This window comes from Buteo buteo, chromosome 11 (genome assembly GCF_964188355.1).
Source record: "Buteo buteo chromosome 11, bButBut1.hap1.1, whole genome shotgun sequence".
In the NCBI taxonomy this organism is placed as follows: domain Eukaryota; kingdom Metazoa; phylum Chordata; class Aves; order Accipitriformes; family Accipitridae; genus Buteo; species Buteo buteo.
Window position 1 is genome coordinate 31,346,309 of NC_134181.1, and position 18,639 is coordinate 31,364,947.

At 43.5% G+C, this 18,639-nt stretch overlaps 1 protein-coding gene across 12 annotated transcripts in view; it reads right to left on the reverse strand.

The window, feature by feature from the left end:
* Positions 1-18,639, reverse strand: part of PITPNM2 (phosphatidylinositol transfer protein membrane associated 2) — a 141,428-nt gene that overhangs the window by 34,975 nt on the left and 87,814 nt on the right. For all 12 annotated transcript variants that reach the window (XM_075041370.1, XM_075041365.1, XM_075041367.1 and 9 more), the window contains 5 exons: positions 17,119-17,240; positions 15,116-15,349; positions 7,443-7,766; positions 4,344-4,439; positions 189-293 (listed from right to left, as the gene is read on the reverse strand). In XM_075041370.1, the coding sequence (XP_074897471.1) occupies positions 189-293; positions 4,344-4,439; positions 7,443-7,766; positions 15,116-15,349; positions 17,119-17,240 (881 nt within the window). The remainder of the gene's footprint in view (positions 1-188; positions 294-4,343; positions 4,440-7,442; positions 7,767-15,115; positions 15,350-17,118; positions 17,241-18,639) is intronic.

The following is an 18,639-nucleotide window of genomic DNA, read 5'->3' on the forward strand; positions in this document are numbered from 1 at the left end:
GCTATCCCAACTCCCACTGGGCAATTCTTTTTCAGCAGCACTGGGCAGTAATTTTTATGCTCTGTCTCAGCTTCTCCTTTTGTGAGATGAGGATAACAAGTTTTACCTTTTTCAGAATGTGGCTGTAACAATTGCCTGGAAATACTGTAAAATATCACATGCAGGTTTTACTTAAAAAAAAAAATTACCCTGGACATCATCACATTCGGGGGTTTCAATTTTATCCATCAGATCATTGGAACTCCATTTGGTTATTTCTTTCGGGAACATTTCCTCATTGTCAGACAAGTCCTCTTTAAAAAAACAGATTTTTTGAGAGTCATGCACACACAAATATGTATACAGGCAAGAGCACAGAACAGAATTTTAAATAAAAGTCAGGCTCCATAACTACATAATCTTATAAACATTTGGATGGCTTAAGTCATAATAAAACATGATACTTTACCAGCTTTTGTTATATAGAAACCAAAGCACCTTTTGAAAAGTAGACAAAATGTTTTAGTTCCATGTTTTCAACAAACAAAACTCCTAAAGTGTGGAAAAATAACATGGATTTTTAACCCTACCATTTCAGGTACCAAGTTTGATGTTTTTCTTGCCATACTTTCTGATGATGCTAAAGCAGCCAGAATGCTCCAATACAGGAGAGGACAAAGCAACGTCTGCTGCTGGGACCTGTTTGAAAGCTGCGGGATGTCTTTGGGGGAAGCAGTGACAAGGATCACTATCGTTAATAGGACCAACTACCTAAAAAGGCATGAGTAATAAAGGAAACATGAACTTGCTAGGCTATCTTTAGCCCGATTTCCTTAGGAGATGAGACTTGTTTGATCACACTGATTGGATGTGTCTGTCATTTCCCTCCTGCCTCAGGACCTTCTGAATCCCCTGGCTCAGTTCAACTACAGTTGATTAAGAATAAGGGTCCCCAAAATATTGTGTTTGTAGAAGTGTAATTAAAAGGAAGAGACATATAAAGGACAGACCCTGTAAAACATGCCACAGTAGTATCCAAACGTAATGAAGATTAATAGCCTTGCTCTACAGCAGACGTCAGAGGAGTTATGCCAGGTTAGGGGAGAAGAGGGCTGTGAGGCAGGGGACCCTGGAAGGCAGGCTTGTGCTTTGTGCCCACACCACATGGTGCTGAGCTGCAGAGCCCTAATTCACTGCAGTGAAAGCCTGACACAGGCAGGAGTCCAGCCTTGCCTGTCCACAGGCCTCTGCTGGTACATACACACGGAAACAAGCAGCTGAGCCCCGCGGAGGCTTCACTAAACAAGCCATTAGCAGCCGTAGCACTGGAAGAGTTCATCCCAGTGCCCCCACCAGACACCCTACAACCCAACCCCATGCCTGCTGGCCCGGGCTAGGTTATCCAACACGTGTGGACTTCCCCCATGAGAGGCTGAGCTCGCTCTCAGCCCAAGCCTCAACACAGGGTGGCCGGTCTGGAGCTGAGAAAGGGCTCACAAAAACGTTTCTGTCAAACCAGAGGTCTTCTGAGACGGCAGCAGCCTGACGGCTCCTTTATGGGTGAGAGCATGGACCCAGCATGAGCTGGGCAGGGCACAATGCAGCCTCCTCCACGCTTCGTGCTTAATCCTGGCAGGTTCTTGGGAAGGAAACAGAGCCCCGAAGCTCCAGCTTGAACCCATGGAAAACCAAACAAGGGCAATGCAAGTCTTACAAAGATGCTTTTGGTATGGGTTGCTGGCTCCTTATTTTTTCTCCTCCTTTCTCTTTTCTTTTTTTTTTTTTTTTTTTATATTGAGGATGTATCTTTTACTGTTACAGAGGTTAAGTGCTTTCTAATTTATTTATTGTTCTGCGCTTAGTCTTTCTTTCCTGAAAATTTTGGGCTTGTAAATTTAATAAAGAGTTATAAACATAATAACAGCAGTAATTACAGATGTCTTGAGGATCTAAAAGCTGTAATCTTCAGAGTCCAAGACTAGGATTCCCCCTTTCTTGTTGCTGTACAGTTACTAAGAAAATAATTAGTTGGAAGAATCCTACGATGGGGAACAAAAAGATATGAAATGTATTCATCTTTCCAGCAAATCTGAGCAACAGCTTAAAAAAAAAAAATACGAAGGGGACTAAGTGCAGAGCCAAGCAAATACCAATTATTTTTAGGAGTTTCTATTTACACTTTGACCATAAAAAGAGAGCAACCTGGAAACTCTGCATCAGCATGCTATTTCCTTTTTCAGCTATGGAAAAAATGTGAGTAAATCCTCATTTCCCTGCACAAGAGAATGCGGAGCTACCTGTTCAGAGCAAGTGGAAAGCACAAGCACACAACACACAAGCTGGCAGAGAATTAAGAGGAAGATTGCACTCAAAGCTCCTCCAGCAACTTAATCTAAATATTAAACTTATTTCCTTGAGAGGTTTAATTACAGCCCTTATTGCTGCTCAAATGATCACTGAATGGGATATTACTCCCGTTATTAGCATTTATTACAGGATAGATATTAGATATTACTGTATTTGTCACTATCTTTACCAGAGCGTGCCAGTGAATGAGGATGAGTGGGAAGCCGGCGACAAGAAATCTTCTTGGGCTCAGGTTACGCCCACTGCACTATGAGGAAATGTGTGTGTATATATGGGAAGCACTTCTGAGGAACTCTGCTTGGTGTTGACTCACATCCTGATCTGTGCCAGTTCCCATGGTACCGATCCTGCAAGCCTCCCCAACAGGATGAGCTGCAAGCGGTGCTTCATCCCCGCTCACAGACCCGGAGCTGGGACAAGTCATCTGCGGGCCAAGGGGCAACAAGAGGTCCCTCCCAAAGAGAGGGCTGTGCTGAGCAGCACACACATCAAGGCTTCAACTTGTAAGCCAAAATCCCATCTGACTAGGCAGACTTTTCAAACCCAACTGTGCGGATTGCAGAGGACAGTCTGTACGTAAATGGAGACACACGGTGTGCTAGCAGAGGAGGAGCTGCTTTTTCTGTTAGCGAGCTCCTAGAAGTATTGCAACAGAGGTGCTGATACAAACCGTGGCACAAGGCTCGTTTTTGTTAATTCTCCTTCCCAAGCCTGTTAGGAGCACAACAGGGATTCCCTGGGGGCTGGATCCCAGGCAGAGCCATCTCTATATCAGTTTTATTACTGAGTAATTAAAAAGGCAAAAAAGACGGTGGATAGCAGTGGTACCGTTTCGATGAGTCACTCCTCTTTTCTTGTATGCATATTGCTACAATAAATCCCTTACATAGTTTTTGTAGATGCTACGTAAGTTAATAAATAGAGACACTTAAAACTAAGCTGGCCCTTCTCCTTCCAGGCAAGAGACGCATTCATCCCCTGACTTGCAGGCATCCTGGCCGTTTAAACTCCTATTGTGCAAGTCACTACTCCACAATAGCATGCCACTTTCTACCCCAGAATTTGAGATGCATGCCTAAATACTTGATGCGAGAACTCTTCTGGAACATGATACTATCAATTTCTTGAGACTGAATTTTAGCTGAACGTCAGTGAAATCTAGCTGAACCAATCAGTGAAATTCTGCTTTACAAAACTGGGGCGTCATCTTCTAACAACTGCATGTCACAGAAGGGTCACCAACTTCATCAGCACACATTTAGCATTACAAGCTGAGAGAAGAGTCCATCTATTGTCAGTAGAGACAGAGCCCTTCAGGCTTAAATAGGCATTAAGTACAATATATAAAATGAGTACAGTGGAACAAAGCTTCTTCACACACACATGCACAGACAAAAAATAAAAAAAAAAAATCACACCGCTTTCTCCTAATACGGATAGTCAAAATTACTTTGAGAATTAATTCTGGAATCAACATTGATTATTTTTGGCACCTGAAGTACCTTGTTGCATTCACTATTTCTTGGGATGGGAGAATAAGGAGTTAATAAAGGCAAACTTGGGTCTCTTCAGGCCCACACAGGACAATTAATTATACCTCCTACTGAATAAAAAATAAATTAGAAAAGTAATCAGTCATACTGAATCAGAATCATTAGGACACACCCACAGTCCAGTTAGTATTGCTGAATTTTACCCACACTCATTTGCACCAAATAAAATACAGCTTCAAAGGTTAACACTTTTCAAGATCCCTTCAAATAGATCACAATGAATCTGAAATGTTGCTGCATTAAATATAAGACTCTGCTGGGTGATGCTGGGGATGCTTGAAGAAGCTGCACTGATGCTGCACGTATCTTGGTTAGAAAAGAAAAGACTTCAAACAAAGCAAAAAAGTCTCGCTTCCTTCCCCACTCACCCCCCACCCTCATGCCTTCCGTTATCTTACCCCACCATTTCAGGAAACAAACGATGGTGATTTAGGCTCCACATACCATGTGCATCAAAGAATTCATCATCTGAGCTGTCATCTGAATCTCTGGCAATGCTCTGCATCCTCCACTCGGAGATACTATGGCGTGAGGGACTTGCTGGAAAAAACAAAAAAGCCTTATGCGATACGCTACATCGACAAGACAGAGAGTTCCCAACATGATCTTTGCTGGAGGAAGAGTCGTGTGTTCTCTATGAAAATTCACTGCTGCAATATTAAAAAACACAAAACCCCGATGATGCTGGTGTGATGTCAGTGTACCGCTTTACAGATCCTGTTTGTTTACTGTTGTTAGAACCTGCCAGCAAGATGTTACATTAAAGCAAGCTGTTTGTATCACTCTTATGCTATTCTGAATGGCAGCTATTTATAATTGTTAGTAGGACGTGCAAAATCAGCTGCGTTTTAAAGTTTGCAATTAGGAAGGAAGCAGGCTGATTGGAAGCTTTCTTCATGTCTCTAATCAGCACACAAACCATATCTCTGCTTCGCTAACTTTTGGGTGGGTAGCTAAGCAGAGCAGCCTGGATAGAAATAATCTGTTTTCTGGAAGGAAATTGCTTCCACACAAATTGGATTAGAGATCTATTTAAACTTTAAACTTGAATGATTTAAACAACATGCTATCCAACTACTTCATAGGGAGCTGTCAGAGCGGCTGTCCTGATGGAGCGAGGAGAAAACCCAACGGTCCTTTTGGTTCCTGTTTGCCCTCCTGTTCTCACACCTATATGCTCCCTTTCATTTTCCCCTCCAGAGTTCCCTGCGCTAAATATAAACATGTTACGGTGCTTTTCTTTTCTTTTTTTTTTTTTTTGGATATAAACTCTTCTTGGCTGAACTTGTTACGGAACAGCCATCTGCTGAAGGGAGCACTGTCCAGAGAATGACGAGAGAGAGGGTTTCTCCCCTCTTTCAGATGGCTCTTGCATGTCACACAGCACGCACAAAGCACTTGCAGCAGGCACCTAACCTAACACAGCAAGAACCTGAGGAGACTGACAAATTCTCATTTAGCATATACAAAGACGCTGAAAGGCTCTGGTTACTGTGACAGCTGCACAAGCTGTTTCATGCTATTGTTTTAACAGTGTTAAATATTTAAGTAAAATTCTTCTAATTTTGCTACCCGGTTGTCACATGGAAAGGGGATGGAGACCCTTCGCAGAGTCATCTAATTGCAGCTCAGCATTGGCTCAGCAGCCCCCAGCTACCCCACCGCCCACCCCTTAGGGAGCAGCAAGCAAGGAGGTTGGCAGAGCAGAGCTAATTCACGCTGGAGTGACGTCAAGGCACTCGCATAATAGTTGCTAAAAATAGAGCATATAATAACATATGGGATGGTGACAAGGGTCCCGCTATCACCAGAGGTCTCGCTCAGATGGTATAGAAAGGACCAAGATCTTTTGGAGAAAAGGCGTTGCTTTTTTCAGCTGGAGGTAGCGGTAAGTGGAGACAGCCCTCCTTGCTTCCATGTGTTAATATGCTGCCAGCATGAAGAAGGATTAAAATATCTGCATGACGTACTTCCCAGCACATCACAATTCATTTCTTTCATTACTTTTTCTTGTAAAAGCTAAGACATTCTGCAGTTTAAAAGAAATTCATGCTTTGCTACCAGTGAAAACCTTCAAGTGAAACCCTAAGAGGTTTGAAAACTACAGCTTCCAATGAACATGTCAGCAGTGGAAGAGGGGGTTCACAACAAAGAGCATAATGAGAGACGGGCACATCAGTATAAAATTCTGGTGCAAGCAAAGTAGACAGCATTTTTAGCTTTATACAGTGATTTATGAAGCATCTGGTAGGTTCTTCCCTGGGGCTCACTCTAGTGAGTCATCGCAAGGTAAAACTACTGCTCATCTCTCGTTCACCCCATGATGAAATCAGTGATGGAGTGCTAAATAAAAATGGAGACTCAACTCACAATATTTAGCGCATATGAGAGATGGAGAAGCTTCACTCACCTAGGTGTCCCCTTCTACCACCAGTGGAAGAAATGCTGCCCCTTGGGGTTTTCAAAAAAAAAAAAACCAAACAAACAAAAAAAAAAGATTTTTTTGCCCTCTTGCTGGAGAGCTATTACCCTGCTATCAGCTGCGCTTGGCTAAAAGGAGAGGGAATTGCTGAGGGCTCAAGCCTTCTGTCTGTAACTCGCTGGGGATTCACCCCTTTGTACAGAATGGTCCAAGAAAGGGAAGAGTTTAACACAGCGACTGCCTAGGGAGAGGTGAGTGACAAAATTCAGGACTCAATGCTGAGTCCTTACAGGGTATCCACAGGGGGGCTTTGAGAACAAAATGCTGAAAGCTTCCTGAATCATATTCAAAAGGGAATATAAACGTGATCCATGGTCCTACCTAATCCCAGGCTGTGAGGTTTGGTCTCTGAACAGCTACCGCACATCATCACCAGTGGAAGGCAGCAGCCCTCATCCACTTTTTTGGGCGCACCTGCCTTAATCTCCCCAGGAACTAATGTGGGTGCTTTGCTGTGTGAGCGACACTGCAGTACCCAGGGAGCCAAACACCCACTTTTGAAATGAATGGCATGTAGCAGCATATAAAGCCTGGCCAAGGAGCACAAGGTGCCTGCTGTAGCTGCCTCCTGCAAAACGAGAGACAGTTAACAGCGACCCGCAGCCTGGCCAGTTCTGTGACACAGCAGGCAAGCAGACATCCAGAAAGGGAACACGGCTTAAAGACCAGGCCTTACAAAAGCCACCAATGGCTCTCGGGTAACAGGGACTAACTGTCTCTGCACCGCTGTTCGTCTTCTTCTGAGACCCAATGCTGCTAGCCAGTTGCTGCCTGCTTCTTCTACTGTTTTTCCATAGCTTCTCTGCTTTTGAGACTGGCAAGAATTCTGCAATGTGCCACCGAGTCAGTTATGGGATGACTACAAACATTCCCAAACCTGTAACAGGTCACCTGAGAAGACTGAGCCTGCAACACCAGGAGAGAATGTCTCCGAGTTAAAAGGACTCACAGGAGAAATATGCATTGTCCCAAAGGTGTCAGCCACAAGGAGACATGGTCCTACCTCCCTAAAGGCAATCCTCCATGCAGTTCAGAAGAGAAAGTCACCAGCAGCATCTTACCTCCCCTCTTTGAAGATCGTGAGGATTTGGAAGAGGTGGACCACTGCTTGGTGAGCGATCTCCCAGAGGCTGTTTCGCTGTTACCAGTGGCATCCTCTGTGTCAACAGGTGAAACTGTGTTGGCTTCAATATCCTTCTCGCCAGGAGTGTCTTTGACACTGTGCTGCTCAGTATCATTTTCACCACAGAACTGGGCCATCTTCTGAGCCAGCATCAGCTGTGCCTCCTTCTCCAGCTGCCGGATATCCTCAATGGTGAGCCCATACCATTCGTCCTGCCAGCACCAAGCCTGCCGATGGGCACGGACCATGACCTTCCGCAAGCCTGCAAAGCCAGAATGCCCCTGTCAGCAGTGCTACAAACTGCAGGAATCGATGCATTCCCTTCCCCAAAACCTCAAGACACTGTAGCAAGGATATTACAGTGGCATCAAAACCACAATGCCACAAGCTGCAGTAAAAGACCTTCATATGGCAAGTGTCAGGATGGCAAATTGGTCACTTCATGTACTTTAACTCTTCAATTCCTGCTAACCAACCATGTACTGAAAAATTAGCCAGTCTTCTGTGACTGCTTTTAACTCAGGAAGGGATTTCCTAATCCTGGATGGAGGACTTTGCTCTGTGACTGCCTGCTCCACCAAGGAGGAGCCAGGCACAGACCAGAACTGCAACTCCCAAGAAGTTCTGGGAAGTTGTAACACTTGGATCCGGCCTTCAAAGTGAAGTATGTTCCCAGGAGAAAAAAAAAAAAAAAAAGAAAAAAGGCAACATCAGCAACAAAAACCACTGATTTTTTTTTTTTATCCAGGAGAGTTTCAAGTGGTTCCTTGATGAACACTACATAGCCCACTGCAATTGTTACATGATGGAAGCACATCCCACATCAGCATTGCTAAGACTAAAACCTCTCCTTTCCTTGGAAACCTGGTTTTTGTACCTGGTTTCTATATATCAGCGAAACAGCATCACAGATATGAGCTTCTAAGATAATGGGATGGGAAGGAAAGCTAGGGAGGGAATAAAGATGCTTCATTTTGCAGATACCATCTGTCTTCTGCTGCATGAGAAAAATGAAGTGGGTAAAGCCAATTGAAAATATTTCAATGTATCACATATCTGAAAGGAAGAACTGCATCAGTATCAACACACAATGCTCCTGACCAGCAACAGAAACTTTCCTCAAGACTTTAACTTGTCAGCTAACATCATCATGCCACCAAGACTTTTAAAACTGTATAGTCACTCAGGATTTTCAACCAGTATTATTGCTTAAAAGCTCACAACCGGTCAAAGCTCCAAACTGCTATGTATTACTGATGGGAACACACAGCAATAATGGTGCTTTTAAAAGCTTCTATAAATACTGACAAACTAATCCTCAGGAGCCCTTCTGAAAAAAAAAAAAATTAAAAAAGAAAAAGAAATCAATTAATATTGTCCCCCCTTTAATTAGTGGGAAACTGAGTCAGAGGTGGGTTGAAGAACATGCCAAAAGCAGCAGTGGGAATTATAGTCAGTGGGATTATGGATCCACAACCCTCTGTTGCTAAGCCTGGAGCAGAAACATACTGTGCCAAAAAGCTGGCAGGCAGGGTAACTGCCCTCTCACCCTAATGAAGACCCTGGCTGAAGACCATAGACCACACCACCACCACTGCTATTACAAGATAGAAAGCAATCAATGAGCTACATGAAAATCAGTTAGGTTTTGGGAGCTGCAGATCAAGCTCTCTAAGCACCACCAAGAGGAAAGATGGCCCTTGTAAGCCACCCTCCATTTCCAGGAGCATGGCCAAAGCTGGATGGCCCCACTGCACGCAGGGTTTCTAAGGTGTTTCCAGCAACATATGCTTCACCGTTGTACAGAAAATCTTATATCTCACTACTGTCACAGTTTCTGTGATGTTCAGCCTAAACAGCCCTTTTGTTTTTAGCAATCACTTTTTTTTGTTTTATAAACATATAAAAAGCTTATTTTTATATGTTTTATTTCCTTCCAGGTCTGGGCACTTCATTGTTTGCTCTGTTCTTCGGTTAGTTCTTAAAGTCACCAGCCATCACAAGTCAACCTATCAGGAGGAAATAGCCATTTAGATCAGCAGCTAATGCGATGGACCAGCTCAACCTGAACTTCACTTGCACAGTAAGATTAAATCTACCAATATTTTATATATTTCTCTGCCTGACTTTCAGAAGGGAGCTCCACATAGGAGAGGCAAGTTTGAGCCAGCAGACTGTGACCTTCTGGGGGCAGAACAAGGGGCCTCGGCAACTTCATTCTGTTCAGCCTTAGTCAAGATTCAGAGTCATTTCCCCCAACAGATTACTTTTTGCAGAACTACAGGAGAATGTTTTAGTCTCTTCACCTCCTGTTATGATTGACAATCAGCAGAGCTTGAAGACAAAGATTAAACTCCCATCACATCCACACTGAAAGCCAAGAAAACGTTTCCCTTGCTGTAATTCAGTCCCCAACACCACAGCCATCCTTTGGACTTCTACATCCCCAACGTTCACTTCTACCTTGCTTGAAACACCTTGAAAACAGACTGTGATCAGACACAGAAGCAAACAGCCCCCTGGCTCTCATCCCAAGGCTTCCTCTGTTCCAGGGCTCAGCAGCCTCCACTCATACTCCTGGATCCAAGCCTTGACGTATCAATGCACCAACCCCTCGGAAATTCTCTCTGTAAAGGCACAGATGCCACTGATCACGTATCTTTGTTTTAATAGGCTAACATCATAGGGAACATGAAAACCACTTGGGGGTAAAAAAAAGTCTCCTGAAGCTTCCCTCTGCCTTCTTTCACTTCATCTCTTAGATCACAAAAATTGCCTGTATTGCTTCCTCCCAACCCACAGACCTCTCCACCTGCACTGCTCACATCACTTTGATTAGACATCCCAAATCACCCTTCCTTAAAGCCTTGTTCTTTTGAAAACAGAATAGCGTTACAGGGCTTCATGACTGTTGTGCCTCTATCGCTCCAGATTAGTTATGAAGTCAAAAAGACTGAGATTATTTTCCTAGCCTCTGGCATTCACCTGGGATGTGTCAGTGATGCTACATTTCTCCTTCTTAAACACAGGGAAAAAACCTGGAAGAGAATGAGGCTGTCCAGGTACAAAAGAAGTTGAAAAATAGAAGTCATGGTTTGCAGAAAAAATGTTCACTTCTAGGGATGGAAAACTTGACCAGTTCCTCAGCGCACAGCAGTAAGTGTATCACTGAATTAATCTTCCACCTACAGTGCTGAAGTCTTCCAGTAGGCAGCAGAGACCCAGAGGACACACTAAATGCCCCCACGCAAGAATATGGATTCAAGGTCCAGCTACAAATGACTGACTACCTGTCCAGAGACTGCTTCACTCCCTGTACAATGGAAAAAATCAAGTCTTAAAGCATTTTTTAATCAAAATGCTAAGAGAAAAACAAGCTTTTTATTTGAAAAGTGAAAAGGAGAGAACAGATCAGACCCAGGAAACACAGTGTAATTGGGAAAAATTCTCTTTTTAACACATCAGAGATGCCCATCAGGACAGCGCTGAAGGCATCTGTGGTCCAGCTCGCTTTCATTTTTCTCTCTGTCAGGAGGGGAGGTGCAAATGTCTCCTGCTCAGCCTGAGAAGTCCATGTCCCGCACTCAATCCCACACACTATGCTTTCAAGCCATGCCTCACAGCCAGCTGCAGCCCAGTTTGTCTTGCAAGCCTGTGGCATGCTGCCCCCAGGTAGCGGGAGCTGGACGGGGAGGACAGGCTGGGTACAGCATCCCACCAGTCACCTTATTCCAGGTTGGACAGAACGCAACAAGACAGACCAGCGGAGGTGAGGCTTTGGGCAATGCAATGCTCCTTCATCCCCCCTGCCACCACCCACAGAGCAAACCAACCCAGCAGTATGGAAGAACTGCAGAGTAGGAGATGGTCTCACAAAGAGGTGTCTCTGGTGTGAAGAGAGAACCGAGCGGCACAGGAGAATTAGGGAGGATTTTAGAGTAGGCTTTCCCCCTCCATCCAGCGTGCACCATGTTCATCTGAGCCTTCTTTCCCAGAACCAGAGGATTACCCCACAGTCTCAGCAGGCAAGTCACACACTGAAGTCAATCAGAAATAATGGGAACAGGTTTTTTTACAAGGATGCAGGTACCAGCTGATTTCAATAATATCAGTAGTTAACAAGACTACTATTTCTCTAGAGCGCACAATGCTTTGGTTTAAAAAAAAAAAAAACCAACAACAAAAAAACCAAGGAAACCACACATGCACAAATGTATGCATGCAGATTGAGTTCAGAAGTACCCATCATTGTTGCGTTGATTTAATTATAACATTTCCCACTGCGTTGTACAGAAAGATCATCTGTGAAGTGTCTAGCAGGGTGCAAACATTTAAATCTCTTGCCTTTCAACTCACCACCTCAACAATGCAGAGACTGAATCCATGAGGTGCTGACTGTTGTAAATGATTTGCCTGCAGATTGTGGTGTTGAACTTAATCTTACAAAAGGAAGTATAAATGACCATGAGACAAGCCAGGACAGAGAGGACTCTTCAGCTGAATTTAAAAAGCTTTTGTCTATATTTCTGGGTTTGTTTTTCAATATGAAGTAAAAACAGTAAATGTGACAAAAACTCAGTGCAAAAACCCAAAACAAATCAAAAAACCCACCACCGAATCCTGCCCCAAACACCCTCAACTATCCATATAAAGCAACTGTTCAGATACCCATCGACTACGTACCCAGCGGCAACATCCCAAAGCATTTTATAATGCATTCTCACAATTTCCTGGCAGCAGATAAAGGATGCCTGATTTTCCCTGTGCAACACTATTTCCTTGATAGTCACAACAGATCCCATAACTTTGTCAGTACAGTTCTGGTTGTCTGATTGTATCTGATCACAGGCAACCTGCAGTTTTATCTGCTTGCTTCCCTACCCTCCCTTGTTCAGACCACTCACAAAGAAAAGCCTGTGGTCACATCCATATCATGCTAACTGCAACCTGCCTACCCTTGAAAAGACAAAACTCTACCTGCAGGCCCCAACCCGCAGTGCCCTTCTGGATGAACTTTCTCACCTGAGTGCTTTAAAGAAGCAGAAACTCTGCAAAAGAGCTTTCTAAAACCACTTCCACTTCATCACTGTGCAACAATTTGGGCACATTTGGCCTAAGGCGCAGTGGCTTAGACAAAGCTCCAGCTATTGGGATGGGAACATGCTTTGCCATAGTATATAATCAATAACCCATACACAGTCAACACACTTGTGTAACAACAAAAGAATCATAACCCACGTGCACCATTAGGAAGCAAGTGGGAGCAGAACATTACGCATCGCCAGTCCAATTAAACTTAAATTCTATGGGAAAGGAGTAAAAAAGCACACAAATATTACAGCCAAGTAGACTAATAGCCCACAATTTTAGTCTGTGTCTCAGGCTGTCAAAGCACTGAGTAACTGTCCAATTAGTCATCAGAAAAAATGGCTATTGCACTCAGTAAGACTGAGAATGTTCCAACACCATCCCCCAGAGTTACTCCCTCTACGCTCAGTAGCCTTTCTACATATCATAATCCATCCACGATTTAACTCAGATGGGTTCTTCTTTCAAGTCATTCTCTAATTTTAGTTTGCACCACTAAGTACCGCTCTCCTCCTTGGGCAGAGTTTGGATCCCGCTCTTCGTTTCTGCCTCTGTTTTCTTGCTGGCTTGGCGGCCCTGCACAGAGTGGGCTAATTTCCCAAGAAACAAATTTGCAGGAGCTGGGAACAGAGGAACCAAGAGAAAAAAGCCAAGTAGGGACTGGCCCACAAGAACATCTCTGGCACCTGAGAGCTTGGGTCCACCATCAGCTGCACAATGCACAAAGGTCTCCATCTGCTTTCAGTCACCAGTTGAAACCTCAAAACTGGGATCAGCATATAAGCTTGGTCAGTCATGTTGTAGCCCACATCTTCCCAACTTAAACATCCTCATAGCTTGCTTCCAACTTAAACAACCTCATACCTTGCTGTCTCTGGTACACGTGCTGTGGCACTTTTCCCACTCACTAATGGCTTCCCCATGGCTATCCCATGGCAGGGGAAGGCTACACATGTGTAGATACGCAAAGCTTTTGCTTTCACTTTTCACTCACTCAACTTTGTCTTGCCTTAAAGACTTTTTTGATTTTATGCATCTTAACCACTTTGAAAAACAGTATTTGCCATCATTATAACAGACTGGAAACGCTTTTGAAAGGCAGACAATGAGCTGGCTCGGCTCTCTGCAAAACCTCAATCAAGAGGAAAATGGCAGGCAATCTTTCATGAAATACAAAAGAAACGTTTCTAAGGGACCACAGTCTAATCTATGCCAAACACCTCTGAACAACTGGAAGAGTCACATGCTTCTTTTTCATTTAACAGATACACTGGAGTTGTTATTCTGCCCCCATGTTTTGCAGTATTCACTAAATTAACCCATGTCACCGAAATGCCAAGGGAGTTCATTGCAGAGAGCCACTTGTAATACAGTCTATAACAGGTGAAAACTTCCATCTGGGGGTAAAGTAAAACCAAAGGAGCTTTATGAAAGCAACCTGTGACTATTCAGAGAGTGGTGCACACCATTCTCTGCTGCTCTATCAGTGTTTTCCACATTAGCTCTCAGGAGCACAGTATGACTGAAAAGAACTATAAAATTACTTACTTAGGCTAGCATCAGACACTTCAAAGAAGTTTTTCATATAGAAAGGACAGCTGTAGTGGTCATGTAGGAGGATTTACTGTGTACAGAAAGCAGGCAGCATCCTTTACACAGCCTGTCTTTGGTCTTTTCTATGCCAGAGGACAGCCATAGCTCTGCACTTTTTTTGAGATAGGATTGCTTCTTTAAAAAATTCTTTAGGTTTTCCACCTGGCCATAGATCCTGTCCCTCGAGGCAAGGTGCAGAAACTCTTATCAGTTGTGTTACAGATTTTCTGCAAAGAACAAATTATTGCCAGCACTGCTACCACCTGCACTGTCTCCACTTAGTTACTTCTGGGACAGAAACAATACCTCCTTAAAAGCACTGACTAAGAATGATGCGTCAAAGCAGCACATTTACTCAGAATTGAGAGCTGTCAATGACCGGTGATTGATCATAGCACAGTGAAGTGGGGAGCCCTGAACAGCGCAGCCTGGGGGACAGAGATGTATGGTCCCATAGAGACCCACTAGCCCTGTCACAAGGCAGGCAGAAACTAGGGACTCTCCAGGGAGTGGTTTTCTGGAACCACTTAGGACTCAGAAGTGAAGCTTATTTCTTTGAGCAGCCCTTCAGGATTTTGTTCACAATAAAGAAAACTTGCAGATTTTGAAAATGATCTGGCAAAGTTTAACAGACAAATCCTTACCTAAAAAAAAAAAAAAGAGAGTACAAGATCTTGCCTAGGCAGGACTTGAAAACCTTTCAGTGGCTACATGTGGTCTGGATTCATACATACCATGATTATAAGTGATAGAATAACAGGATTTTTTCTGAACTGACCCACAGCTCTGCAAGAGAGTAATCAGATCTGAGAATCTCTTCACAGACATGTCTTGGGATATGATACCTTGCACATACCTCACCTTTGTGTTTCAATTCAGAAACAACATTAGGGAGTTGACAGTGAACTTTCCAAGACTATAAATGCTCACCAACATCATGGATAAACCGCTCGATTTTCGACTGCATCCCCCAGTATCTGAACTCGACTTTACACAGTTTATATGCACACATGATGGGGTATTTTCCAGGGTTGTTCTTGTACTCTTGAATCCAGTCTTCTGAGAGGGGGCCTCTTTTAGTCTTCACTGATTTATACAGCTTTGGATCCTCCTCAGCTTTGTATTCATGTGGAGGGATAGGATCTTTAACAATATCAATAGGATCTATAGAAAGAGAATAGAAACAGTTAGACATTTCCTTTTCCTGAACAAAAGAAGAAAATACCATTTTTCAGGAGTTATTTCTGTTTTAGTAAGTACCAGAAGCATTACAGCAATTTAGTTGCTTTTCACTTACACTTAAACAACTGATATTTAAATTGTTTATACATTGCTGCTGGGCAGTGATCAGCTCTGCCAGAGGAACTAGTACACACAGTTCCAGCAAACAGAGGCTTTGCTCCAAATAGATGTTTTTGCCCACAGTGACTGCAGATTCACAGCACTCTGGCAGATCTGCACACTCCATCTTTCCAGCTCCAAAAAGATCTTTTGCACATTCCATCTTTCAGCTTTTCTAATATCATTCACAGTGCTGCAGCTCTGTCTCATCTGAGACTGTTAAACACACCTGCCCTTTCTTAGCACTGTTATGGAAAAGACACTACCCACTGAACATCTTATCTTTTGAGTCCATCAAGTGAGGTTACTGGTAGCTCCTTACATGCTATTGTTAGACCAGACGTACTATGGAAGGCAGAAAGTTTAACTCAAGTCCTAATTAACACTTCAACAATGGAGAAAGGGAAACTGCAATGGGAGCAGAGTGAATGAATGTACTTTAAAGATCTGCAGCCCCCACCCCAGACCTCAGCAGAAGCATTTGAAGTTTGGATTGAAGGGCAGGATTGCACCTCCCAAGAAACGACAGCTCTCCTGACACTTCTCAGTGAGGCAGCATGACTCAAGCCTATTTGTTCAGTACTGAAAGCCTGATCAGATAGTCTTAGGAACAAGGACAGTCACACTGAAGTTCGAAACAAAGAAGTTTAAATCTCTTAACACTCAAGTAAAATTGCACGGGGTTGCTGCCAAGTCCCGCACGCCAACGGTGCTCAAGCACAGCCAGCGCAGCTGCTAGATGTCCTTCCCCAGAGCTCCCACTGTGGCCAACGCCGCGTGGGACTGACAGAAGCCAGCCTGGGACTGGCAGAAGTCAGCCTGAGCTCAACAATTCTCCAGTCCCAGCACCTTCAGAGCAAGGGATGCTCCAGTCCTGCGTGGTTGTAATTGCCAGCACTCCCTGCCACACAGCCAGGTCTCCGGCAAGTGCCACGGGCACAGACCATGATGAACAGCAAGACAGAGGAATCACTATGACACTTGCCATTCTCTGCCTTTTTATAAGATGTTCCCTTTTGCCTTTTCTCATTAAATCCTTACATATATAGGGCTCATTAACCCAATCTTCTAAAGACAGCTGCGAAGCTGGAGTGTTAACCTGCATGAGGGCAAGACTAAAAGGACAGGAAGCAAAAATGAAATATGCCTTCATGTTTCAGAAGTGCAGATAGGAATGATTTTCATATATGCAAAGGAGTTACACAATTATAAAGCAATACTTTCCTTTTCTATGGTTATTTCTACTTATTACCCCCAAAATCATTAGATGTCTTACTTCCCTTGGGGACAAGTAAGACAGGAAAGCATCAGCTTCAATTTACAGACAACAGATTGAAATGATTTCTATGTGATTTACATCAAGCCTAGAGGAGAACTCAGGTCTCCTCACTCTACTTGATGGAACCCCATCCTGCAGCCTGACAGTGACAGGAGTGCAGGTGTGTGTTTAGGGAGGGGATGGACAGGCAGATGGGACATACCAAGCAAAAAAACCAAAAAACCCAAAAAAAACCCCCAAAAAAACCCCCAAAACCAAAAACCAAACCAAAATAAGCAGAATAAAGGAAAAATAAAAGAAAAAGGCTACTCACCTAGAATGGTTTGTCTTTTTTCTGCAGGAGAAAGGTTGAACACGTTGACATGCTCTCCTGGATCAGTTTTGTAGTACGTTTCAATATCAATGGAGAACTTCTCCACAAAAGGACACGTATACCTGAAGGCGAGAACAATGCAGCTTAGAGTAAATCCCGCTCAGCTTGGCAAGCAGAGAAAATGCTTTCCTGAGATGTACAAAATCAGCCTCAAATCCAAGCCAGCCTTCACTTATGCTTTACCTCAGATATGCTTAAAATACCAACTGTACAGATTAAAGAGATTTTCTTTAATAACTTCTTAAGACAGGAGCTCACCTTGGGCATGCGGCTTCAGTGGAACAGCTCTGGTTTAGTAAAACCCCAAGCCCACAGCAAAGGGATGTACTCCTTATGAGGTCTTACATGGGTTACAAGTGAGAGGATACCAGTGCACCCCACGCAGTTACTGGAGATTGGGCACCCACACTGACCAAGAAACAACTTCCCAGCTGGCAACAAGCAAGTAGAAAGCCTGACGGGACCACCAAGTCATCTCACTTTGCAGAGACACTGACAAAAACCTGCAACTTAATTTGACAACGTCTCCTCCAGGATACTATTATCAGGACAGACTGTTTTTAAAGGAGCAGTTTTCAGCAAGGAGATAACTTTTGGGGCCGCTATTCTAATATGTTATGACACAGATACTAATACAAGCACACCCTGGAAATGCACCTCTGCCAGCAGAAAATCAGAGCTCTTGCCTGGAATCTATGGCAGAATAAAATATGGACTAGTTCTGTGCAGTGCCAGGTTTCCTGGCCAACTGATTGACTCATGGGCATTTCAAAAGAATAGATAAAAAGAGACTGGAAGTGGACTTTAGTCACTTGAAAGTCAGACAGCTCCATTATATTTAGTCATGAGCAACCACCTGTATGCAGACACTGACTCCCCACCTTTTCCCAGACTTGTGTCACTTGTAGAGACCAGCTAAAAACAGAACTATGAAACTTTTCTAGATTTTTGATAAAAATAAAAATATCCATTAAAGACTTCTTATTATGAATGATGACAGCAATATCAGACTTGTAAGCCTCAAAAAGGGCAAATGCTCTAAACCAGAGCTATTTATAAAGGCTATTTATTCCAGGGTATCTGAAGTCCTCCCAGACAAAATCAGCTGGAATGAGTTGGTCCCAGAGGGCTCCACAGAGCCTCTGGCGCTCATCCCTTCTCAGGGTGAAAACCATAGGATGTAGGTTTGTTATTTTCTAGCTAAATAACAGTAAGACAGTTCCCAGAAAAGAAGCACCAGATTTATTTATTAAGATTTTTCTCTCCCAACACTTCCCCCCCTAGAACAAATGAGCCCTGTCTTACTTGACAGTGTTCAACATGACAACTGTCCCATCACCGTGTACATTTATAACTTCACTGAGCTATCAGATATCTGCAATGTTAAGCAGAACATGCAGCACAGGACACAAGACTAAATAAAAACCATTCAAGATTTCCGACACTTTGATAGACGAAACA